Source organism: Perca fluviatilis, chromosome 2, assembly GCF_010015445.1.
Source record: "Perca fluviatilis chromosome 2, GENO_Pfluv_1.0, whole genome shotgun sequence".
NCBI classification, from domain to species: Eukaryota; Metazoa; Chordata; class Actinopteri; order Perciformes; family Percidae; genus Perca; species Perca fluviatilis.
Window position 1 is genome coordinate 37,352,465 of NC_053113.1, and position 27,149 is coordinate 37,379,613.

General features: G+C 41.2%; 1 protein-coding gene across 1 annotated transcript in view; it reads left to right on the forward strand.

The window, feature by feature from the left end:
- Positions 1 to 429: 429 nt before the first annotated feature.
- The window catches only part of synrg (synergin, gamma), a 55,534-nt gene continuing 28,814 nt past the window's right edge, over positions 430 to 27,149 (forward strand). Inside the window, exons 1-9 of the mRNA XM_039825019.1 lie at positions 430 to 570; positions 17,268 to 17,308; positions 18,507 to 18,649; positions 20,622 to 20,749; positions 21,991 to 22,096; positions 22,206 to 22,317; positions 23,228 to 23,650; positions 25,437 to 25,726; positions 26,912 to 26,990. Of these exons, the coding sequence (XP_039680953.1) occupies positions 536 to 570; positions 17,268 to 17,308; positions 18,507 to 18,649; positions 20,622 to 20,749; positions 21,991 to 22,096; positions 22,206 to 22,317; positions 23,228 to 23,650; positions 25,437 to 25,726; positions 26,912 to 26,990 (1,357 nt within the window). The 5' untranslated portion in view covers positions 430 to 535. The remainder of the gene's footprint in view (positions 571 to 17,267; positions 17,309 to 18,506; positions 18,650 to 20,621; positions 20,750 to 21,990; positions 22,097 to 22,205; positions 22,318 to 23,227; positions 23,651 to 25,436; positions 25,727 to 26,911; positions 26,991 to 27,149) is intronic.

Sequence of the window (27,149 nt, forward strand, 5' to 3'; positions counted from 1 at the left end):
CTGATTGGTCAGTGAAGGTCTGATTACGATCGGAGAGCCCGCTTGACGGTATCCGAAGCAGAGCCTGAATGTCAGAGTAAATATTTCGGTGTAGTCATTAACATTTTAAAAGGCTTTTTAGAACAAAAAAGCGACTTTAAAAAAATCTAACACCCAGCAGTGTGTATTTTCTTAGCCTCCCCTTTCGAATGCAACATTCAAATTACTAGACAAAAAATGATATCCTGAGAAAAGTGGATTTTGAGAGGTATTAGCTCCATAGAGCCCCATTCATTCTGCACTGGCCTGTGAGCGCCCCCTATATGGAACTCTGGTGGAACTGCAACCAGTTCAGAAGCCGGAAGTAACGAGGGAGTGGAACTTCTTGATATATTAGAAGTTCTTTGGTGGTACTGACAGCAGGGATTGAGCCAGGAGAGACTGAGCCGTGCCTGAGAGACTGAGCTCAGGGCATCCTGATCCCTGTGCCCCGCTCCATGGCTCCAGCACTAACACTGCTGACGTCATCTTCCTACTATTGACTGCTGTTATCAAGATGGCGCTGCGGCCAGGATCTGGGGGAGGCAGCAGGTATTTTAGCCTTTTAACATGAACTCTGTCGCTAAAATGTAAACAATTTGTGAAATGCAAACCTCTGAGTGCTGCTTAGCAACATATTGATCACAAAGAAAGAGCTCCAAGACAGCGACTGAAGGCTGGTTTTGTTGTCGGGGGCAGGCTGATGAGATGAGATGGCTGGTTGTCAGGTGTCACAGCTAACGTTAGCTAGCTGCTTCTGCTGCCTGTCCAAAACAGTACCACAATGATGGTATAGTAACACATTTTACGTGCTATGTTTTGTGTAACCGTTATTATGCCTACAGTTCACGGCATCCAGTGAGACAAAATTATATTTATTGAAAATGAATGCATATTGCTTTCTTGTAGCATTGTCAGAAATTAGCTAGCATCTGTGCAAATAGGCCTGTGGACGGCTGATAATATGTGTTAATATCAATAATAATCAACTTCTCTGGCTATGACTATTATCTACCATGTGGTTGTTTAGTACCATGACCAACATGATACTAAACACCCTCATGGTAGCTCTAGTGTATCAGTATAGCCTAACACTATTTAGGAAAGTTAAGCAGATGGGAAATCTCTCCTAACACACCAGCTGTAGCTCCTCTTCGGCAGTCCGACTGCTCCGCTTTATGTTTAATGAAGAATTCTTTGCTGAATCACACAGTCATCCTCCTCATCTCTAGCCAGCAAATGGTTGTGAATGTTGAGATGTACAGGTGTCTCATTAGAGCAGTGAGAGATGGAAAGACCAGGCCTCATGATTCTTTCATAAGCTGAGCTCGAGTAGCTTTAATATCTATCTATCTATCTATCTATCTCTCTCTCTCTCTCTCTCTCTCTCTCTCTCTCTCTCTCTCTCTCTCTCCCCCTCCCTCCCCTCCCTTCTGGCAACAGTCATCTCGACTAGCCAGGTGATACTGACCTAACAGGTGAAACCGAAGCCCTCAAGAGTGTAGATAATGTGGGCAGTAGGAAAAAGCAGGTGTAATGTGAGGACCTAGAGGTAATGGTAGTTCTCTTTCATATGCTTCTCGTTCTGCTTATTGAATTCCACTGTAATGTTTTCGTGGCATGGTCAGTGTTGTTTGCTTGATGTAAACTTCTGACAAAATAAGGAGAGCAGGAAAAGAATATTTTCATTATTCTATTGTGCCAGTACTTCTTTTTAACTGTGTTTGATAAGGCCTCATCTTTAGGCACTGGTGGATGACAATAACATTGTGAAAAAATATACAGTTAGGTCTGGACATATTTGGACAGTGACACAATTTTCATTGACACATTTTCCTGTGCGCTAACACAATGGATTCGAAATGAAATCCAATTCAGTTCAGACTTTCACATTTATTTTGAGGGTATTTACATCAAAATTGGAGGAGGGGTTTAGGAATTACACACATTTTCATATATAGTCCCCTAATTTCAAGGGACCAAAAGTAATTGGACAATTGAGTCAAAAGCTGTTTCATGAGCAGGTATGGGCTATTCCCTCATTATTTCATCATCAGTTAGGCAGATAAAAGGTCTGGAGTTCATTTCAGGTGTGACATTTTCATTTAGAAGCTGTTGCTGCGAATCCACAACATGCGGTCAAAGGAGCTCTCAAAGTAAAGCAGGCATCCTTAGGCTGCAGAAAAAGGAAAAATCCATCAGAGAGATGGCAGAAACATTAGGAGTGGCCAAATCAACAGTTTGGTACATCCTGAGAAAAAAGGAACGCATCGGTGAGCTCAGCAATACAAAAAGGCCCAGACGTCCACGGAAGACAACAGTGGTTGATGATCACAGGATCCTTTCCATGGTAAAGAAGAACCCCTTCACAACAAGAAGACTTGCCTACCTGGAAGTAGGCGTATCATTATCAAAGTTCTAATGGACTGTATATATATTTTCTAGTCTTAACGACTACTCAAAGCGCTTTAACATTCACACACGTTGCTCATCAGATAAACATTCACAGACATTTACACTCCGATGCACAGCATCGGGGGCAACTCAGGGTTCATTGCCCAAGGAAACTTCGGCAGGAAACTTCGGCATGGGGCTGTAGGGCCAGGGATCGAACCACCAACCTTCTGATTGGCAGGCGACCGCTCTACCACTGAGCCACAGCCGCCCCATACCATAAAGAGAAGACTTCACGAGAGCAAATACAGAGGGTTCACCACAAGGTGCAAACCATTCATAAGCCTTAAGAATAGAAAAGACAGATTAGAGTTTGCCATCTAAAAAAGCCAGCACAGTTCTGGAACAGCATTCTTTGGACTGATGAAACTAAGATCAACCTATACCAGAATGACGGGAAGAGAAAAGTATGGAGAAGGCTTGGGACCGCTCTTGATTCACACCACATCATCTATAAAACATGGTGGAGGCAGTGAAATGGCATGGGCATGCATGGCTTCCAGTGGAGCTGGGTCACTAGTGTTTGTTGATGATATGACAGAAGATGGAAGCAGCCGCATGAATTCTGAAGTCTATAGGAACATTCTGTCTGTTCATATTCAGCCAAATTCAACAAAGTTGATTGGATGGCACTTCACAGTACAGCTGGACAATGACCCAAAATATACTGCAAAAGCAACCCAGGCGTTTTTCAAGGCAATGAAGTGGAATATTCTACAATGGCCGAGTCAATAACCTGATCTCAATCCGATCGAGCATGCGTTCCACTTGCTTAAGACAAAGATTAAGGCACAAAGACCTGCAAACAACAGCTGAAGACAGCTGCAGTCAAGGCCTGGCAAAGCATCACAAAGGAGGAAACCCAACGTTTAGTGATGTCTATGTGTTCCAGACTTCAGGTAGTTATTGCCTGCAAAGGATTCTCAACAAAGTATTAAGAATGGACATTTTATTTATGATTATATTAATTTGTCCAATTACTTTTGGTCCCTTGAAATTAGGGGACTATGTATGAAAATGTGTGTAATTCCAGTTTTGATGTAAATACCCTCAAATTAAAGCTGAAAGTCTGCAATACAATTTCATCTTGATTATTTCATTTCAAATCCATTGTGTTAGCGTACAGGGCCAAAATTATGAAAAATGTGTCCATGTCCAATAGTGTTAATTTCGCGAGACGAGACTAAATGTGTTCAACGACCTTTTTTTCCATGACTAAGACGAGAGAGACTGCACCAATGTCCAAAAACACTGACTAAGACTAAATGAACATGCATTATTGTTGACGAAAAAAGACGAGACTAAAATGTTTGGCATAAAATAAAAACTAAGATAAAATCTCTTTTCATTTTTGTCTACAATCGTCTCTACTTTTCCATCATGAGATAGAATATTCAGCTGTTGCTAGGGGTTGGGTACCGAGACCCGGTGCTAATACGGCCCCGACCGGTGCCTTAACGACCGTTATCTACCGGACCGAATAGCAATGCGGATTTCGGTGCCACTTAAATGCCTGCGCTTCTCTGTGATGTTCCTAAATGGACGTTGGAGGCATCCGAAACATCGCAGCACGGGACGCTAGTTAACACTATACTTGGCAGCAGGTAACGTTAGCCTACCGTTAGCTAGCTAGTTAACACTACACCTGACAGCAGGTAACGTTAGCCTAGCGTTAGCTAGCAGCTGGATTAAACACGGTTAAAATGCTGACAGCTGAACGGTGTAAAAGTTTGTCTGGATTTCACTGGAGAAGATTCCAACGGGGACGTACGACAGTCTGCAGCTGCCGTTGTCTGAAAGACAACACAGATGTTGCGTTCTCTTCAAACTCGCCTCGCCAGCCTCGTGCTGCGTTCAATGTTATTGTAAAATACCATTTTCCTATTCAGTGGTTGTTTTTGTCGTTTAACAGGAATTTACTGGTGAAATAAGGAAGAGGCTCGATATTTATATAACTTTATATAATTTATTTTTATATAATTATTTGACAGAAATGGTTATCAGAAATCTCAGAAATAATTTATTTAAAAAAAGACTAACATGTTTTGACTAAAACTTGACTAAGATATACTGAGTTCTCTTTTGACTAAAACTAGACAAAAATGACGAGATATTTAGTCGACAAGTTGACTAACTTGACTAACAAAAAAAGATATGTGAATGACTAAATATGACTAAAACTAACAAGGACATTTGGCGCAAGACTAAGACTAAATTAAAAATAGGTGACAAAATTAACACTAATGTCCAAATACGGACCTAACTGTACATTTGTCAGAAATGTAAATATACAATTTATATCATGTTAACTGTCCTGTTAGGGTGTATTAGGCCATTGCGGCAATGTATTTTTTATATATATATATATATATATATATATATATATATATATATATATATATATATATATATATATATATATATATATATATAGGTCACTCCAAACAGCACCACTTTTTCGCTGCTACTTATAAGACTTCAACTTTATTTGATGACTGTAAAGTCAGGTATAGCGTGGTGTATGGCAAATCTGTTTCCATGTCAAATATTATGAGTTTGAATGAAGGAAATAAGGCTTTGGATAGTTTGCAGTGCAGTGTTTGACTGCTAGACATGATAATACAGCAATAATACATTAAAATGTGTCAGGAATGAAAAGCCAGGAGGTGGAGCAGTAGTGCAGCTTACAAAACCTGCTTGACATCAGAAGCTACCTTTGTAGGTGTTTGGAGTAAATGTTTCAATGAATAATGATGTTAAGCTGTTAAGTCAAAGATACAGTTGCTGTATTTCCCCCATGGAGACAGTGACATAAATGCATAATATCTAGGCCTATAGTGTCAGGTGATGGCTCCATGCAGATTTCTCTGTCTTTAACAGGTCATGTGATTCAACCTTATGGATGTCAGATGATTCTCTATTGTGCTTGTCAAGACTGTATCATTGGGGGTTGTGTTTTGCAGCAGCTGTTGACATTTCCAAGTTGGAATTATAACTAGAAATTAGGGCTGGTCGATAGGGAGAATATCAGATATCATTATATCCTTGACCAAATACCTCGATATCGATGTTGCGGCGATATTCTAGGGTTGACAATTGGTGCTTTAACAAAATATCTTCACACTTAGATTTTAGTTGAATAATCAGTAATGTGGACATAATGTCTAAGTGGGGAAAAGGGAAATAATAGAACAGCTAGAACAGTCTGGCAAGTTCAGAAAAGTACATCACTTTACTGTAATGCAGCCTTTAAAACCAGGAAAAGACAACACTTATGTCATATCACGATATTACCATATCCAAAAATCTAAGACTATATCTAGTCTCATATCACGATATCGATATAATATCGATATATTGCCCAGCTCTACTAGAAATATTATCTGTCTATCCAATCATCAGTTTTGGAGAACTGCGCACATGACTTAAACTTTTCATATGATCTATGTCAGCCTGAGTCGTAATTTTAATGTTATAATAGGTTGTCCTTGCCACGTTGGTGTGCAGCAGCCAGGTAGCAGGGCAGGAGCCTTCATGTCCATAGCCTGTGGTGGCTAGGAAATAAAATAAATACCCTTTCTTTTAATATTATTGAAGGACCTCATGCCACTTTCTGTGTCCCTGGATTTGATTAAAAGAAGCCCAAAACCCAAAGATTTTCAATTCACTTTACAATGGTATAAATTATAACCAAAAAACAGCAAATCGTCACATTTGTGTATCTGGAACCAGAGAATATTTGCCATTTTTATTTGATAAATAATTCAACCTCTAAATTGTTTGATTAGCTTCATGTTTAATCAGTTTATTGATAATTCAACTATTTGTTTCAGCTCTAGTAATGGGTTCAGTGACTGACCTTCATATTTGATCTCACCTCTCAGTCGGTATAACCCTTTGAAGGACTGCTCGTCATATCTGCTGTATATTCCACAATAAGAGCAGCTTCAGAATAAACATAGAAAATAAATCATTTTAGTTTTAGCTTCCTTAGTGATGATGACGGTGACAGAACTCCTGACCCTGCCTTCTGTCTCCCATCTTTCATAAGAGTTTGATGATAGCTGTCGGATAATAACAGGCCTGCTGGCGTCTACAGCTGCTATCACTGCTTATCTCCTTCTATGTTAATCTGCCCAGCCATGACCTGTTGTTTGCTGCACGATGGTGGGCAGCTCCTATGAAAGCTTTTTAAGCTGCAAATCTTACAGGGAGCAGATGTGAGTCCGAAAACCTCCAAGTCAAACGCCCTATTACATCACTACTCTGTGAAGGGTAACGTTGTCTCTTTGCTTATAGATTAATTGTTTTAAATTATGACTAAGCAAAAACAAAGTAATCTATTACCTTTTATTAAACATTATAAATGACACTATAAAGGTTTTCATATCAACTCGTTTAATATACAGGTATGAAGCTGCCATCGTATATCAGAAATCTTTATTCATTTACCACCAAAGTGGCACATAAATTGACTTAATAGGCTAGTTTTTATCATTAAACTCACATGTTGATACAAAATGCATTACTGCATATTTGATTCATTGTTTAAGTATCAGCAAAAATGCCAAAAGGCTGGTACCAGCTTCTTCAATGTGTATTTGCTGCTTTTGTCTCAAATTTAAATTTAATATCTTTGGATTTTTGTATTGGGCCTATATTACATTACATTATTACATTACATGTCATTTAGCTGACACTTTTATCCAAAGTGACTTCCAATTGAGTGCTTTCAACCCTGAAGGTGCAAACTCCAGACAACAAGTAGTAAGTGCAAGTACATTAGCTTTAAATAAGTAAAACTACAAAGAGCCATCTGAAAGTGCAGCTTCAGTGGGGAGAACAAGTATTTGATACACTGCCGATTTTGCAGGTTTTCCCACTTACAAAGCATGTAGAAGTCTGTAATTTTTATCATAGGTACACTTCAACTGTGAGTGACGGAATCTAAAACAAAAATCCAGAAAAACATTTTATGATTTTTAAGTAATTAATTTGCATTTTATTGCATGACATAAGTATTTGATACATCAGAAAAGCAGAACTTAATATTTGGTACAGAAACCTTTGTTTGCAATTACAGAGATCATACGTTTCCTGTAGTTCTTGACCAGGTTTGCACACACTGCAGCAGGGATTTTGGCCCACTCCTCCATACAGACCTTCTCCAGATCCTTCAGGTTTCGGGGCTGTCGCAACTTTTGAGGGAACATAGGTCTCATCTTGAACTCCATCGTGCTATTTTTAGAAAAAATTACAAAATTCTAAAATTTCAGAAATATTGGTTTTCGTGAAAAAATCTTCATTTTACGAACACATGTTTGAGGACTTTAGGATGCACGAACTCTCAAACTTTTGCAGCCATTTGCAGAATATTAAAATCTTTCATGTAAAATACACATTTTAGGCTTGGGATGGGTACGTTGCTGCTATATAAGCCCCCAATTGGATTTAGTACTTCGGGCACATTTTTGACGGCCTCAATATATACGAAAACTCACAAAAATTGGCGCACATAAACACCTGGGAGCTTTGCATGACTGTGTTACAGCCATTTGGGCCCATAGCGCTCTAACCCCGCCTCATAGCCCCTAAAGGCGTGGAAGGCCTTAACATGGACATAGTTGCTCCGATCATCAGCAGATTTAATACACATATTGCTCTAATAATTGCGGACATATTTCCCATTTACCTTCATTAGCTCTGCCCAACCGGAAGGCGGCCATTTTTAATTATGCATTTTTCAGGTGTTTTACATTCTTTCGAACTCGTCCTAGGCCGTGATTTCAATCTTCTTGAATCTTTGCAGGTAGTATCTGTTGACCCTCATGACGAAAAGTTATCCAGAGAATTTTGATAGTTGAAAAAATGCATGTATCTTGTCAACGGCTATTCCAATGGACACAAAACTTAGTGCAGTTGTTCCTCATGTGCTACTGAGGCTGTGTGCCAAATATGGTGACAATCGGCCTTTAGATGGCACTGTTGTCCTGTAGGGGACTGTTGAAACAGGAAGTTGCATACCTTACCAAGATTTATTCCGATTGACACCAAACATGACACAGTTTTTCCGTATAGGGGCATGAGCATCCATGCCAAATTCAGAGTGAATCGGCCATTAGATGGCACTGTGAGAATTTCTTTTAATTATATTCACATTGCGATATATGGGAAACATACTTGGTCTAACTCCACCTGGGCCGTGGAGTCCAATCTGCGCACGAAAAACGGATATAGACTTCGGTGGACCCTCGTGACTAAAAGAATTTTGATAGCTAACACGATGCGCAAGTTATGGAGGAACAACTTCCTGTAGGTGGGTTTCGAAACATGAACGGTTGTATGTTGGCAAAAGTTATTCCGATTTACATGAAACTTAGAATGTGTGGTCTACATGTGATGTTGCATTTGCCAGTACCCCCCGGGGCAAGAAGCGAGGGCCTGTCATCGCTGCTTGCAGCTTTAATTATTATTATTATTATTATTATTATTATTATTTATTATTATTTGAGGCACTCTGCAGGATTTCACTGAACATATCAGACAACGAGGGTGCATGCCCCTCATCTGGTGCAGAGAGACGAGACTTTTTTTCTGCGCTCTGATCTCCTCCTGCTCCGTGCACGCTCGGTCTCCACGCGGGTTCTCCGCATCCATCGCGGCCTGGATCATTTCTCGTGCACCCTGCTTTATTTCCGCATCCAAGTAATGGTCTTTATAACGCGGATCAAGTACAGTCGCGATGAAGTGCAGACGATCCGAATAGATCTCACTGAAACGTGTGCTGACAGACTCTAAGAGCGTACTTTTCATTGTTTTCACTCCGTGGTCCGTCTCAACCTCTTTGCTTAGGAGACTCTTTGCAGGTGGAACGGATCGGGTACTGACACACGTGGAGGTCGCGGTTTCTGTTTGCGTCATCACAACATTTCGGCTGTATTGTTTCGGTGATAAAAATTTTCGGTGTCCGAATATTCGGTGCATCCCTATTACTAATGGTTTTCTTTGAGACTGTGGTCCCAGCTCTCTTCAGGTCATTGACCAGGTCCTGCCGTGTAGTTCTGGGCTGATCCCTCACCTTCCTCATGATCATTGATGCCCCACGAGGTGAGATCTTGCATGGAGCCCCAGACTGAGGGAGATTGACCATCATCTTGAACTTCTTCCATTTTCTAATAATTGCGCCAACAGTTGTTGCCTTCTCACCAAGCTGCTTGCCTATTGTCCTGTAGCCATCCCAGCCTTGTGCAGGTCTACAATTTTATCCCTGATGTCCTTACACAGCTCTCTGGTCTTGGCCATTGTGGAGAGGTTGGAGTCTGTTTGATTGAGTGTGTGGACAGGTGTCTTTTATACAGGTAACGAGTTATAGTCCAGAAAATACGGTATATATATATATATATATATATATATATATATATATATACCGTATTTTCTGGACTATAAAACTCGCTCAGTATAAGTCGCATCACTCAAAAAATGCGTCATGAAGAGGAAAAAAACATATATAAGTCACACCGGACTATAAGTCGCATTTATTTAGAATTTAAAAATTTTTTTTTCATCTGTCAACTACACAATAGCACACAGAACAACAGGCTGAATACGGCAGGTGTCCGGTATGTTAACGTAACACATTAACAGTTATTCAACTACACAATAGCACACAGAACAACAGGCTGAATACGGCAGGTGTCCGGTATGTTAACGTAACACATTAACAGTTATTCAACTACACAATAGCACACAGAACAGGCGACGAAAAGTACGGCAGGTGTCCGGTATGTTAACGTAACACATTAACAGTTATTCAACTACACAATAGCACACAGAACAACAGGCTGAATACAGCAGGTGTCCGTTATGTTAACGTAACACATTAACAGTTATTGAACTATACAATAGCACACAGAACAACTAGCTACCAGGGCGTGGAGCAGGGATGTATTAAAAGGCGTGGAGACGTAACTGCACCGTTGACAAGCCCCTCCCGACTCGTTCCTCCAGCTCTGGCCATCTTGCTCTCAGCCCGCGATTAGCCGATTAGCTTTCTTTGTTTTCTTCATTGCAGTAAGAGTCACCTCCCTCATTTCAAACTTTCTTTCTGCTGCTCAATTACCGTTTGCGGCGGCATATTTTACTACCTGCAGTTTGTTATCTCTTTTCTTTCTCAGTTGTCTTTAGCAGCAGCATTCTAGTTGTCACAAGCCTAGAGCGCCCTCTCACGGCTGTAGACGGTAATGCTTTCAGTATGAATTAACATTTAAAAACATGTTAAATTATATATATTTTGATATATAAGTCGCACCTCACTATAAGTCGCAGGACCAGCCAAAGTAGGAAAAAAAGTGCAACTTATAGTCCGGAAAATACGGTATATATATATATATATAAAAAATTGTGTGTATATATATATATATACTTTTTTCATGTTTATCCGAGGTGTAGTCGGAAGAGATGTGTTTTTAGCCTTCAGTGGTAGACGTGTAGGCTTTCAGCCATCCTGATGTCAATAGGGAGCTCATTCCACCATTTAGGAGCCAGGACAGGACTTCGGCATTTTGTTGAGTGATTGGTTGTCCCTCTCTGTGAGGGGGCAGCAAGTAGGTTGGCTGATGCTGAGTGGGCGGGTTGGGGTGTAGGGTTTGACCATATCCTGTATGTATGCTGGGGCTGATCCGTTCGTGGCCCTGTATGGAAGTAGTAGTGTCTTGAAGCGGATGCGGGCAGCAATTGGTAACCAGTGAAGCGAGCGGAGGAGCGGTGTAGTGTGAGAGAACTTGGGGAGGTTGAAGACAAGTCGAGCTGCTGCGTTCTGAATGAGCTGCAGGGGTCGGATGGCACATGCAGGCAGGCCAGTCAGGAGGGAGTTGCAGTAGTCTAGATGTGAGATAACCAGAACCTGAGCCGCCTTCTGCGTTAGAAGGGGATGTATCCTTCTAATGTTATGCAGCATGTATCTACATGATCGGGTAGTTGCAGCAATGTTGGCAGTGAAGGAGAGTTGGTCGTCAAGTGTCACACTTATTTAGTAAATGTCAGACAAAACGAGTAATGAGAAGACGTAACATAGGCCTCCAGCACAATTTTTCGCTTTTAGTGATAGTTAAACAATTTATCGATTAATTAAAAAATAATCAAAAGGTTTAATTGTTAATAAATATATTGTCATTAGTTGCAGCCCTAGTGTACAGTTTTCAACACTTGCACTGTACAAAAATAAAATTTTCTTTGTAATAATGAATTAACAAAGCTTCCAAAAGTAAATTTCAAAGTCAAACTCAGGTCTAAATTATTCCTTAGTTGCCACAGGGAGTTGGTAATTGCTTTGGCAAATGCTTGAACTTTCTGACAATGAGTTCCCTGCTTCCCTTTTGTTAGAACAGTTGTGTTAGTAATGAAGTTATCAGTATGATAATGTTTCACTCACCCATTGGATTAGTGATGCTGAAATTCAGTTTCGTCTCTGCATTCAGTTCCAGCCTGAAGAACTGGCTTGCAATCTACAGTCTATGGTTGTAATGAGTAATTTGACAAATAGCTGAAGGCCTGTGTGGGTTGGCTCTGATGACGAGAGACTTGGCCGATTGGTAGACAGTGTTTCCTTAAGGATTTTCTTTTTAGCAGTGGGGGCAGGTCTGTCCGAACCAGGTCTGTGTGTGTGTGTGTGTGTGTGTGTGTGTGTGTGTGTGTGTGTGTGTGTGTGTGTGTGTGTGTGTGTGTGTGTGTGTGTGTGTGTGTGTGTGTGTGTGTGTGTGTGTGTGTGTGTCCCATTTTATTACCCTATTCAATATTGTTGTATCGAATTGTAATGAAACAATACTATTTCTCATCCTATTTTATGGTAAAACTGCCAAATAACAAATTATAATAACAAAACTAACAAATTGGGCCTAGGCCTAATACCGTACACGGGTTTCCTGTTTACAAACATTACAAGGTGCGTGCACATACCAGGGGCAGAAAGCCAGATTGGTGAGCTGGTCCGCTACTGCAACAACCTTAAGTATTTAAGCTTTCTTTATTGTTTGTATTAGGGGTGGTACGGTTCACAAAACCCACGATTCGGTTCGTATCACGGTTTTAGGGTCACTGTTTTCGGTTCTGTACGGTTCTTGTTATTTTTTCTTTTAATCTTTAACACTCCAGAATATACTTCAGCATATAGCTAAAATTAGCATATTGAATGCATGTTGCACAAAACATGCACACAGTGGCAGTTCTATATTGTTTTATTTCATCATAGGTAACATGAAATCCAAAATGTTCCCACACACCAGACTATAAACGACGCTGGCGCATCCTCCAACTCCGGGCAGCCTCTCTCCCACTTGACATTTCTGCACGTGACGTGACCTGCAGCAGCAGCACGCCACTTGAGGAGCGGTCGGCTCGGTGCCTCTCAAAATCTGACGAAAATCTTTCAAACTGACCTTTGTCGATCTGAAATGAAGACAGATTCAGCAACTGCACGGCCTATTTCTCGCTTAAAATGTTTTCAGAAACACGTTTCGGTGAACTATTTTAGTACAATATGAGATCGTATTCTGAACGAGCCGCCATGACAGTCTGTTTTGAAATTAGGGACCAGCCAGACCCATGTGACGCGATCGTCCAATCAGCTGCCATGGGTTGCGTTTGTCATGCCCATCCCGCTCGTCATTTCCAGTAAGTGTTTTAACATAGGTGTCGAAAGTGGACACTATGGCAGTAAGAGGTTAGTGCACATTAAAGTGATGGTTCGGAGTAATTCACCCTAGGGTCCTTTGCACAATGACCTCGAGCCAAACACCCCCCCCAGAAGCTTTTTTCACCTGGGTCGAACATTGGGAGAGTTAGCGTAGAGTAGCGTTATCAGCTGAATAGCTTAGCGCAGGGGCTAACGGACCCACGTTTGTATCTTGTAAGTTACCCCACTAATAATGCCCGAAATGATACCAAACGTCTACAAGTAGTACAAATAGGTTATGCTCTCATAAAACGATGGATTGGAAAGTACACCAGAAGTTTATTTAAATAACACTTGCCTGCTGGCTTCTGCTCTCTGCTGTTGTTGTTGCTGCTGTGAGACGAGTGCTTAGGGTCGTCGACAAATTACAACACCGAAAAGAGATGCAACAAAAATATTTATTAATTTAATTTTTTTTTTAAAGTAAGTGCTGTAGTATAACTAGCAGGAGACAAGTAAAATTTGAGGTAAGTTTGGAGACATTACGTTATTTAATCATTGAATTAATAAATATTTTTGTTGTAACTCTTTTGTGGTGTAGTAATTGTCGATGCTGCCTAAGGACGTTGTAACAGCAGACAGCAGCAGCAGCAGCAGCAGCAGCAGCAGCAGCAGCGGCAGCAGCAGCAGCAACGCAGAGAGCAGAAGAGAGAAGAAAAGTGTTCATAAACTTCTGGTGTACTTACAAACTTTCCAATCCATCGTTTTATGAGAGCATAACCTATTTGTACTACTTGTAGACGTTTGGTAGCGCTGGGCTAACTGGCATACGCTACTTCTTTACTCCTTAACTTCAATCTAGGACTCTAGGTATAAATTACTCCGAACCATCACTTTAACAGTGTACTGACGAACCGTGCGGTACACACACGCTCCGAACCGAGCGGTTCGGGTGTTTTTTCATGAACCGTACCACCCCTAGTTTGTATATAACTGCTGACTCAATAAAACGTGATTTTAGTTGGATCTGTTTGTCGATCTTTAATTTTGCAGTGTTACTGTGATATATAAGTATGACTATAATTATCATTTTAGGCTAATGTAATAGCCAATATTAGCAGCAGGGTTACCCCTGAGTGTACCCTTATGGTTGGTTTATGCCTTAAAATAAAGGCCAGGATTTCTGGGAAAAGGTACGATATGTGTGTCTCCATTTCAAAACATCACTGCAGGTTTATTGTTTTTAGCAGCAGAGGTTGATTGTGGGCGAGAGGGAGCGACAACACTGTTGTGGGTAGCTCGCCAAAACTCTACTGCCACTGTCTCGGCAACGTTAGCTAATGTCCGCTAGCATACGTACAGGCGTACGTTAGCTTTGTGTGTAATCACCCATCTCGTAGGAGCGAAGCTTAATATTTCATTCAATAAAATTATGTACAAAAGGAGCACTAACGCCATAGGTCTTATGTTGACAACATGGACGCAGATATAAGAAACTCCGAAGGCAGTCGTAATATTTACCTAGCAGGCTAGGCTAACGCTGTTGCACTAACGTTAGCGAAACATCGGCGTAGCTTTAGCTAGCAGTCTAAACTTGTCTCGAGTCCGGACCTTTAATTGTATATGGTCCGGACTCTAGTACCACAACCCTGACAGGTAGATATCACTTAGCTGAACAACAACAAGCTGCAACTTTTCTGATTGATACAATGGGAGCCTGACTCTTGCATATGACCCCAATCTGCCCCTCTTATGGCTTGAAACCATAACCTCCGCCGGTTTTTGGCAAAAGCATGCTTCCCCCTAGGTATGTTAAACATCAGGCACCCATCACTGGCTCTGTTTGTACAATTAACCATGCAACAACTCCTTGGCATTTTGACTTACGCTATGCTGCTACTACTACTAGCTACACGAAACGCGTCTTCTTTCTGCCCCCCGGTTGCGTGCGCAAGCAGTGATGACGTTGCCGAGAAATCCATGTATATCATTGTGCAAATGTACTTAATTTACACCTAGTCCTAGGTCAGAGGTCATGAGGGCCAGAATACAATGAAGATGTGAACATAAAGATTGCGTCATATTCACGTGCATATTTAGTAGCCACGTTGGTTTATTTTGGTCTTATAATACATCCATAAATGCTCCAGCAGAGTATGGTTAGTTTAGCCAGCAGTTACGTTTACAAGAATGTGTCCAAATTTCAAGATTTGAGGCAAACAGTTAGATTACAAACTGACAGCTTTTGTTTTAGCTTGTTTGAGTAGAGTGTACAGCGTGGTGGATGAGAGTGGACTGCCCAGACAGATCAGATTGAAATATATCTCTTCCTACATGTGTAACCTGTAGACAGTGGGTATTGATAATACATATTTACTTTTAGGTTTTACTGTAGCCTTCTTACAGTAACGAGCGTAGCGGTATCTTTCCCAGTCAGGTGCATGTGCTGCGTGTTGTAACACACCTCTGCTGTGTGCGTGTGTGTGTGTGTGTGCGCTATCAACACCGGCCGCCGCACATTGCGTTTCGTTAGTAGTAATAGTAGTATTTTAAACGCCATTTAAAACGCGTTCTTCTGCATTTCCTTTCCCTACTCTCCTCCGTCTCTCTGTCACTTGTCTCGCTCACACACACACACACACACACAGCTCCTCCCACTGGCTGTGTTTGGTGTTTTTAGCCCCCAATGTCGCCTTCCAGGCAGCGCGTCAATGGTTATGTTTAGGTGAGGGTTAGCTGCCTGGGAGGCGACGTTGGAGGCTTAAAACACCATAAATAAATGTATTATAAATAATGTTATGTCATTTTCCGCGACTGAAAAAGGCACGTATTGAGGATGAGGACCAGCCTTGAACCAGAGGTATCAGTCTGAAACAGAGCTCAACAGTCCCACCAGTGGAATTAGTTATGTTATTCATTTGTTTACAATATTTTCAGGCTTCAACCAGTGAAAGACAGGGTCACTGGGAGAGAAAGAGATACATTCGTTATAGGCATTGAAGTAGGAGAGGAGGACCACATCCAACCGCGTGTCCTCCTCAGTTTTTGGTACTTGATTGTTACGAAAATAAGTATTTTGCCACAAATTGCTTTCTAATCTGTGGGAAACACTGCCTTCAATCTTCTGGTCTTTGTGAATAAACTGGAACTAGTTTTATCATTATAATGTCACTAGGGCTGGGTATTGTTCAAAATCTTTCGATCCGGTGCCAATTTCGATACCTCAGTTTCGATGCCGGTTCCTAACGATACTTTTTTTGATTCCATATGTTTTAAAATCCATTTCAACATCAACAAAAATACATTAAACATTTACTTTCCATCTTAATTGTGAATCAAAACAGTTATCAAAATTAAAACATTCTAGTAAATCAGAGTAACATTATTAAAAGTGCCTTGCAAGCTCAGTCAGTGAGTCATCAGGGCAGAGAAACCACCGTTGTGCCTGCTTGTCTAGTAAGAGGAAGTGTAACGTCAACAGCACCGCGACCGCTTTCGGCTCGCCATTAATATCACATCGCAGCAAACGCTGTCTGCATGAAGTTTTAAAAAACTGTAACCAACCGTGACTCTCTGTGACTTCAACAAAACTGCAGACAGTTTACTCAGTCCACACCTCTCCATGTGTGTGTTTGTGTGTGCGTGTGCGTGTGCGTGTGTGTGTCGGTCGGAGCTCCGCTCTGTGTCAATATGCAGAGAGGACAGATAAGCTTGCGCTCAGACGTATTTGGCACCGAAAGATAAATAATTTTTCGATTCTCATAGGATTGGAGTATTTATTTCGGTTCCATAAAAGTATCGACGTTCGGTAGCCAGCCCTAAATGTCACAATTATGAGTAGCAAACAAGGCTTTTATTTATTGTTTAGCTGTGTAATTTTTTGTGATTTTATTATAGCTAAATGCAGTCATGGTTCTTACTTTAAAATGGCTTTTTAAACTGATGGCATGCCAATTATGCAGAGGTGAAAGGCAGTGTTAATGAAGTAGTTAATATTTTGCATTGTTCGATGCTGCAGGAGACATGCTGTTGTTTCGAGTTGACTTTAAAGTATTATCTGTGTGTTTCTTTACTTTAACCTCTGTGAGAATCTCATAACCTCTTTCTTTTTATTTTATGTCTTTAGTTTTATGTATTCTGTTGGAGGCGGCCTGGGACAGCCACAAGGTGAGTCATTCTGTCTTCAAACTGTCTTTTTGGAGATATATTTGACCAGTTTCATTATCAGAAGCTGATAAATAAATGGGAAGCATTTTCTTTTCTCTGAATTTGTTTAGTGACACAGGATTTTCATTTTAAATGTGACCCGTTATTCATCTAGCACACTGTGTCACAATATTTGGATAAAAATGGATTTGTTATTCTTGTGAAAAACATCCCTACACTTCGTTTGTAATGTGATTCTGAAACTACTTTAATTTCAGTTTAAATGAAACAAGATACTTACAAGTTTTATACAAGTTTACCTTTTCGAAATTTAGATTTAGATCTCAACTTGCACTTTTAACGGATCACACACACAAATGCAGAATATGTTAAGTTGTTGGATGTCACAAATGATGCAGTGCCTGGTTCCCTCATTAAAAATTAAGAAAAGACGTCTATAAAACTCTAGCCAGATTGATTCTGCTTGGCTTCTCATTAGTCTTTCCTGTTAACAATTGGTCTTTACCGCTTAAGACCCCCATAAGTCATTAGGCAGAAGTAAAAAGCAGCAACGATTCTGCACATTGGAGCTCATAGCTTTGTTACCCATGCCTGAAGTAGTGCATTGTGGGCCTTAGATGTACTATAATTCAGCTGTGGGTGCTCGTCATATTTAGGCTGTTGACATTGCAGTAACACTCCTGATGAACCATCCACACATCACTAAGGGGTCATTGCATGCTTCCATTAGCAATGCCATTTTAGACAAAGTAGATTGTGTGCGGTCACCTAAACAAGCCACTTATTTAGCCCATTTGAGCCGTAACACAGAGAATCATCTGGAGGCTCCAGTAAAACCCGGCTGCTCAGCTCTGGCTGTCAGCTCACACAGCATCACACAGTAAAAACAAACTCATACTTTTCTATTTTTTTCCCCTCACGCCTCTTGTTTTGCTCCAAGCTGTCACAGTAGTCACCAGAAAAACAGATTTGGTTGTTGCTGAGCCCGTGTCTTTTTCCAGCTGTCCAGGAAATTGATTTGCTAAAGTGAATCATGTCCAGACTCTAGAGGCTCCCCCCCCCAAACTCCAGACTTGTATTAGGTTTTCTTCAGTGTACTTTAAATTGGACTGACTGTCATGCTTCAAATATTAATTGAATACACTATTCTTTGCATGGGTACAGTAAATTATAACAGTGTTTCTGTGTGTTTCTGCAGGCATGGTCCCCATGCAGCAACAACAGCAGCAACAGCAACAACAGCAGGGCTTCCCTATGGTTCCGGTCATGCAGCCAAACATGCAGGGCATGATGGGAATGAACTTTGGGGGGCAGATGCCCCCAGGAGCCATGGCTATGCAGGTGAGCTTGTGTATCTGTATTGTACCTGTGTTTGTTTATTTTCCAAGGTGACATTGTCCTTCTAATAGTTCCCTTAGGGATTTTTCATCATTTTTAACAAACTTGCTTATGAATGTACTGTACACTCACCTAAAGGATTATTAGGAACACCATAGTAATACTGTGTTTGACCCTATCCTATCAATATGGGCCAACATTTCTAAAGAATGCTTCCAGCACCTTGTTGAATCAATGACTGAATTAAGGCAGTACTGAAGGCGAAAGGGGTCCCCAACACCATTACACCCCCACCACCACCACCACCAGCCTGCCCAGTGTAGGGCTGGGTATCGAACGTCGATACTTTTATGGTATCAAAAAAAATACTCCAATCCTATGAGTATCGAAAAAATGCTTTATCTTTTGGTGCCAAATTTCGGTTCCAAAAGCGTCTGAGCGCGTAAGCGCAAGCTTATCTTTCCTCTCTGCATATTGACACAGAGCGGAGCTCCGACCCACACACGCACACACACACACACACACACACACACACACACACACACACACACACACACACACACGGAGAGGTGTGGACTGAGTAAACTGTCTGCAGTTTTGTTGAAGTCACAGAGAGTCACGGTTGGTTACAGTTTTTTAAAACTTCATGCAGACAGCGTTTGCTGCGATGTGATATTAATGGCGAGCCGAAAGGGGTCGCGGTGCTGTTGACGTTACACTTCCTCTTACTAGACAAGCAGCCACAACGGTGGTTTCTCTGCCCTGATGACTGACTGACAGGCTGAGCTTTCAAGGCACTTTTAATAATGCTACTCTGAGTGAGCAGTTTTACCAGAATTTTTTAATTTTGATAACTGTTTTGATTCACAATTAAGGTGGAAAATAAAAGCTTTGTGTTTAATGTATTTTTGTTGATGTTGAAATGGATTTTAAAACATATGGTATCGAAAAAAGTATCGTTAGGAACCGGCATCGAAACTGAGGTATCGAAATTGGCACCGGATCGAAAGATTTTAAACGATACCCAGCCCTAGCCCAGTGCTAACAAGGCATGACGGATCCATGTTCTCATTCTGTTTACTCCAAATTCTGACTCTACCATCTGAATGTCTCAACAGAAATCGAGACTCATCAGACCAGGCAACATTTTTACAGTCTTCAACTGTCCAATTTTGGTGAGCTCGTGCAAATTGTAGCCTCATTTTCCTATTTTTAGTGGAGAGGAGTGGTACCTGGTGGGGTCTTCTGCTGGTGTAGCCCATCCGCCTCAAGGTTGTGTGTGTTGTGGCTTCACAAATGCTTTGCTGCATACCTCGGTTGTAACGAGTGGTTATTTGAGTCAAAGTTGATCTTCTATCAGCTGGAATCAGTCGGCCCATTCTCCTCTGACCTCTAGCATCAACAAGGCATTTTCACCCCCCAGGACTGCAGCATACTGGATGTTTTTCCTTTTTCAGACCATTCTTTGTAAACCCTAGAAATGGTTGTGCGTGAGAATCCCAGTAACTGAGCAGATTGTTAAGTACTCAGACCAGCCCATCTGGCACCAACAACCTTGATCACCTTTCTTTCCCATTCTGACATTTAGTTTGGAGTTCAGGAGATTGTCTAGACCTGGACCACACCCCTAAATGCATTGAGGCAGCTGCCATGTAATTGGTTGATTAGATCATTTCATTAACGTGAAATTTAACAGGTGTTCCTAATAATCCTTTAGGTGAGTGTATAATATTGATACACTGCAGTGTTGATTTAACTGCTTTTATTTACGTGGAGGTCTGGAATTAGAACTTCTCTTAACCCTAATTGCTTGTTTTAAACACCAGCACATTAACAGGATTTTATTGCAGCTTGGTGAGTTTTTTAACAAGACTTAAGTCTGTTTTAATATCAAGTGAAAGGAGTTTGACAGTAGGGTTGCTAATGAGATTTCTGAGCTGCTGTCTTTATGCTATTTCTTTTTTGTGTCGAACAGGGTGGGATGGCTATTGGGATGCAGACCCCTGGGATGCAGTTCTTGGGTCAGCCACAGTTTATGGGTATGAGACCTGCTGGACCCCAGTACACTGCGGACATGCAGAAACAAATGGCCGAGGAGCACCAGTAAGACTTCTTTACACTAATTTCATGGTTCTTGTTTGTTTGTTGTTTTGTCTACGTGTGTGCAATGTAGTCAACTGAGTAACTCCACACTAAATTTATAAATAGGTGGTGCAGCAGTAGTTCAGTCCGTAGGGACTTGGCTTGGGAACCGGAAGGTCGCTGGTTCAAGTCCCCGTACGGACCAAGTACAGAGTTTGGAGAGGTGCTAGTTCATCTCCTGGGCACTGCTGAGGTTCCCTTAAGCAAGGCAACGAAGCCCCAACTGCTCGGGCCTGTGTGTAATGTGTAATAACAACAGAGTGGAAAAGAATGTATTTCCCCCTAGGGGGAGTATGTCTTCTTTTTCTATGAGAGGCTGGCAGAGTGCTGTATTGTCCATGTACATCCTAGGGATGTGGTTCGGCCGTATCTTGATCTAAACTAAGATGATCCCTGAACATCAGCATGTCAGCATTGTCATTGTGAACATCTTAGCAGGCTGATGTTAGGATTTAGCTTAAAGCTCTGCTGTGCCCAAGGAAAGCCTTACAGAGCTGCTTTCATATATTAAGTGGTTTCACAGAACAAAAACTTTACTAAAACACTTTAAGTTCCAGTGCTGCTGCTCTTGGGTTACCCCTGATTTGATAAATTTATGGTCCCTCCTTTATGGTCTATTTTTCCCTTCCAAAAATATTATTATAGTTCCCCCTTTTTCTCTTCAGAGTGGTTTCTATCCATATATGTAATTCTGATCATTGCATCTAGATGTATTGTCTTTCTTTTAATAATCTTGTCTTTTAGAATCATGTTTTGTACTGTGGTGTCAATTTTTATTTTTGATTTATTGTCTGTGCGTGTGGTACTTACCTGAGCGAAATAAATTTCCCTTTGGGGACAATCCATCTATCCATCCATCCTCTAATATTCACAACTTATGAAATGCCATTTGTAAACTCTGACAAAGACAGGCTTCTTGTCTGTTTTATACTTTTTGTGATTTATAATTTTAAGATATTAAACATGGGCATTGATTGCTATGTTAAATGTCAATTATATTGGTGGGCCATTAGGACCTACTGTTTTTTTCCCCTCCATTTATTTATGTAATTATAAAGCTGAATACAGTTTTGTGCCCTGTATCTTACTCATGCTCAGTCAAAACCCTTTCTTCTCCAAATGTGTTTCCCTTTTCCCGACCTATTTAAAAATATGATTCACTTGGCTCTCCATATAATGTCTGTACTCTTCTTGTCCTTTAGAAAACGCCTGGAACAGCAGCAGAAGATGCTGGAGGAGGAGAGGAAAAAAAGACAATTTGAGGAGCAGAAACAAAAGCTGAGACTGCTCAGCAATGTCAAACCCAAGGTGAGAAAAAAATAGCAAAATAAACAGGATGTGGAGCATTTTAATGGCATGTCCACTACTCATTTTTGTAACCCTCTGGGCTCTTGATCCTCTATTGTTGCGTACTCAGACAGGAGAGAAAAGCCGTGATGATGCCTTGGAGGCAATCAAAGGCAACCTGGATGGCTTCAGCAGAGATGCGAAGATGCACCCCACTCCATCATCACAGACCAAAAAGCCAGGTACCTTCACTTCAGTCCTTTTACTTGTAATCCCTGGGATTTTGTTCCTGTTGTTCCTCTCCATCAGAAGATCTGCTCTCTGTTGAAATGCCTCCGTCTGAGAATAATAACTGGATTAGAGGCAGGTCAGCATGATGACCAGCTGGCAGCCAGACGAGCCAAAGTTATGATTTTCTGTCTGAGAGTATAATATTCAACATAGATTCTTAATCATATTTCTTTTAGCACATTATTTTCCAGTCTCTCACTTCATCTGTACACCAGTCAGTATTGCCATTACCACTTTTTATTAGTATTTATTTGAATGTGTTCAACACAGCATCTGTTTGTGAACCTCCGTGTTCACGTTCTTTTTACAGTGTCTTACCACCATAGATTTTCCTCACTTAACTTATTCCTGTGCAAATGTAGTACTGCATTTAACAAACCAAGTCTGAAGTAATACTGTAAAGCTTTTAGGTTTGTGAAACTAAGCAGAGTCTGCTAGTGGCTCCTCGTCTATGAGCCTGTAAAATTGTTTAATTTGACAAGTTTAAAAGTCATTATTATGAAATATTAGCAACTAGACTAGCTGAAACGGTCCAGTATTTTACAAGGAAAAAGCAAAGATTCGAGACAAAAGAACATACATTTACATACAAGATCAATATTTTTACTTCTTTCTTATCTCATTAATCATCTCAGTACTCCTCATATTTATCTTGTGATCCAGTGGAAGGGTCCCGATCTATAGGTCGGGTCTGCTTTAGAGTCATTATTCTGTACAAATGTTGCAGTTCTAAAAATTTAGAGTCTTGGTTTGCTCAAAATAGTCTTTCTCTCACTCTTGCAATGTGCAGCCCGTCATTCATTCTTCATTGTAATGTGTGTCATGTGTTGTGCCATCATCATTATTTCTTCATTTTTGCAGACTCATCGCCACCACACCTGTCTGTCACCACTCACTCCCTTACCCCAGATTTGTCCGAGGACAATGATGAGTTTAGTGACTTTCAGGGGCCTGTAGACGCCCCCGCCTCCTTCCCTCCGACCGCCTCCACCTTCGGCCTCTCCTCTCAGGCCCTCAGCCAGCCTTTGTCCTCTGCCCCCAAGACAGGTTTTTCTCAGGACGATGACGACTTTAGTGACTTTGTTCAGGGTCCTCTCAATGATTTCCCTGCCTCCAACTTCCACCTCTCCTCCCAGACCCAAGTCCTACCTTCATCCCCTTCCCTGAAGGCAGATCTGTCCTCCTCCTCCTCTTCCTCCTCCCTCCCTCAGTCCCTCCCTGCCTCTGTGTCCGTTCCCACTGTCACCCAACACTCTGCTGTCAACACCAGCACTACATTTCAAGGTAACTCCTTTTTGCTTTGTTGACACCTTCCCTCCCATCCTCATAGTTCATACTCAAATCATTTACACGTTGATGAATGAATCCAGAGGATTTATTTTTACTTATAGTGCTGCTTTTGTTGCTGATGCTGAATATTTTCACCGGCACGTCTGGATCTTGGGTTGGTTTTGGCCTGCGTTACAGTGTGAGAGCATGCAGCAGATGGCCTGGCCTCATTACCTAAACCTTTAAAGCTACCAGACACTAAGCAAACAATTATGCAGAATCAATTAGAAACTCACCTTGCATTATCATTAGAAAGTGAGAATGTATCTCAGTAGGTTTTAACAATATAGTAGCTGAATCCATCATCGAAACTGAATCCGTTGGTGGTTTGATAGAAGACTGTCACACTCGTGTGTCATCTGCCATCTAGTCCCTCGGATGAGCAGCTGCTCTGACAGCTCTGTGTCTCTAGACTATGAATGATAGGACAGAGAGATCACCTTCTGTCCAGAGAAATGCAACAGCTAGCCCTCCATCGAGTGTCATCCCCCCAATCCTCTGAGACATTTCTGACCTAGTTGTTAAGCATCTGGAATAAGCAGATTAGATAGTCTCTGGATCGCTTGCCTCTGACAGAAGAGGACAGAGGCTTTAGGAATATGCAGCTTGATGTGAAAAAGATAATGTAGAATCGAAATTGCAGGTTGCATAAAAAATGAGACATTGTTAATTGGTTCTAAATAATACAAAAAAAACATTGAAAATGCAGGATTAATACTAGAGTATGTGCAGGCAGGATTGTAACATATAGAACGTATAGAGCAGAAAATACATATATAAACAAAGATATATATATATATATATATATATATATATATATATATATAAAAACACTAAGAGGGAAATTCGGTTAGTTAGTCGTTAATTTAGTCAGTTGCGCTAAATTTTGCAGCACCGCATTTTTTGCATTTAGTTGGGTATTTGCTAAGACAACTATGAGCCCAGCTGCAGTTCATTTGATTTTCATAAAGTAACGCTAAGTAGTATCTGGTGCCAGGCCGTTTTTAAAGCTAGTACGCATGTCTGGACTGCAGTGCACTGCACACAGAGCACTGGAAAAAGTTTTTCCCTGCTGCTGGACTGATGGATGGTTGTCATTTGTAGTGGTTGAAGAGAACTGCAAGCATGTATTCATACAACAAGAGGAAGGCTGTATGTGAGGAAATGTTTGTTAAATAGCCATTGATATTGTAGATATTGCCAGCTCAACAAAAAGATCAGTGACTGAATGAGTTGTTAAAAACAATTGTTGTGGTAAAGATTTTTGTTAAAACTTTCAAACCCATTTGACGATTATTTCTGTAAACAGATAAAATAATAATTTTAGAGATTACTTAGTAGGTATAACTTGCTGCTTTAATGATATTGCACTGGACTGGACGTGCTTAAAGTCAGGAAAATCAAGAAATTGGTTTCCCCCAGATTTTACACCTGCATTTCATTTCCCAGATGTTCCATTTTAGATGCAATTTCCTCTGCTGCAGTGATACATCGAGTCCCATATTTTGTGCCGTTGAATAGTAACGTCTTTAAAAACATATTACATGAGACCAAACGCACAATTTTAATTGCCGCTTTTCTCCCATTTTACCTCAGTGTGGTTCTTTTAATAAATAGGGAAAACGGAAATTGACTGTTGAGTGTAACTGTCAATTTGGCTTCAGAGAAAAAGGGAAACTTTAACTGCTGTGTATAGCCAGTGTGTGTTATCAAGAAACCTGTTCCTCATTCACCCCTCTAGGCCCGTCCCTGGAAGAGAAGCTATTCTCCTCATGCGATCTTACTGCTGATACGATGGCACAGGTTAGCTTTAAATCCAAGCAGAGTTTGGCTGCAATGGGCCCTAGAACCAAAGTTTCAGCCCAGTTTCACTCCAGCACTAAAGCGAGGAACTGGGCTGCTGCCCCTGAGGACTTGAATTCTGTCTTCGTCGCAGAAAAGCTACCTGAGGTCCCGGTGTCAGCACCCAGCGTCCCCCCATCAGCTGCTGACTCGTCTCCTCAAACCAGTAGTGACAGTGGTGAGAGAAGTGCCTGTTTATTTGACTCCATAGCTGCTTTTCTCTCCCTTGCTATGCTGCACACAATCAAGGCAGTAGTTGTCTTCCTATCCTGGAGAAATATTTTCACTCTTTCTAACCCTGACAAATAAATTCTGCCCCACAGCTTAATCTATTCTATCTCTTTGAGTCTTAATTGGCTTATACGAGATTCTGGACTGGTCCTCATACTATTGTAGCCTATGTACTCTAATATAAAATCCCGCTGAGATTATTATGGAGCGGTGGTGCCTTTGAGGTATCCTTCTCAGTGTCTTTACATCTTCTCCTAAGCCAAGTCTCTTCTCTTATTTCTGCCTGCTTTATACTCCTGTCACAAGAGGCCAAATCTCGTTGGAGAGGCCTTCTCATGTTGGCGCTCTGCACACGCATTGTGGAAATGGACTGTGTCTGTTGAGATCCTGAGATGTCAATAAGCTGCTGTTTCTTCCCTCGCTGTGTAACACCCTCACAGAGAACGACCTCTGGTGCATGCTGACTGCTTTGGTTTAACAGGGATGCGCAAGGATTGGCAGGTGCCAGTGGGGCCCAAACATAATCAGAGGCTGATTGTGCATGCCACTTGGCTACTGCTTTGTGCTGTTATTTGTTTGTCTGTGTCTGTGTCCGTGTCATCGAGGGAAATATAGAGGCTCATCATGGAGACCGGGGAGATTTGTAAAAATATTCATTTAACTGTCCATTACTGATGAGTATTATGTGCTAAGTGGCTGCCTGAGTGCCTTGCAGACTCAAAAATATGCCTCGTTAAGGACTGACTTTATTTTTTAAATGTTTGTTAAATTAGAGTTTTAGTTATTTTTCCTACGAGCAGTCTCCTCTCTCCTGCCCCCTTCCTCGTTCAAGCTTGAAATGGCTCACAGACTGATTTATAGATGTCTGACATGGCAGGACGCTTGTGATTCAGTGCAGGAGAGCATTACGTCTGCACTAAGCCTTCCAGACATCAGGTGTATGATTTTGTTGAGTTGTATAAAGGCAGGGCTCATCTGCCAAGAGGCTGGGCAAAGCTTTTGCAATAACGTGTGTGTGTGTGTGTGTGTGTGTGTGTGTGTGTGTGTGTGTGTGTGTGTGTGTGTGTGTGTGTGTGTGTGTGTGTGTGTGTGTGTGTGTGTGTGTGTGTGTGTGTGTGTGTGTGTGTGTGTGTGTGTGTGCAGGTGTGTGCTGTGTACCCTCAACAAGAGCACATTCAGCCCATGCTGCCAGCCTGGGTTTACAATGACAGCCACATCCCAGGTAAACATTTATACATGAATATAGCTGGTATAATGTGTTAGAAATGTGTTTTGTAGGGCTGGGCAATGATTAAAAGTTGTAATCGCATGATTTCCCTGATTAATCCCGATTAATCGCATTGTTATACGCAAAATCCAATAATTAATTCAAAAGCGCAAT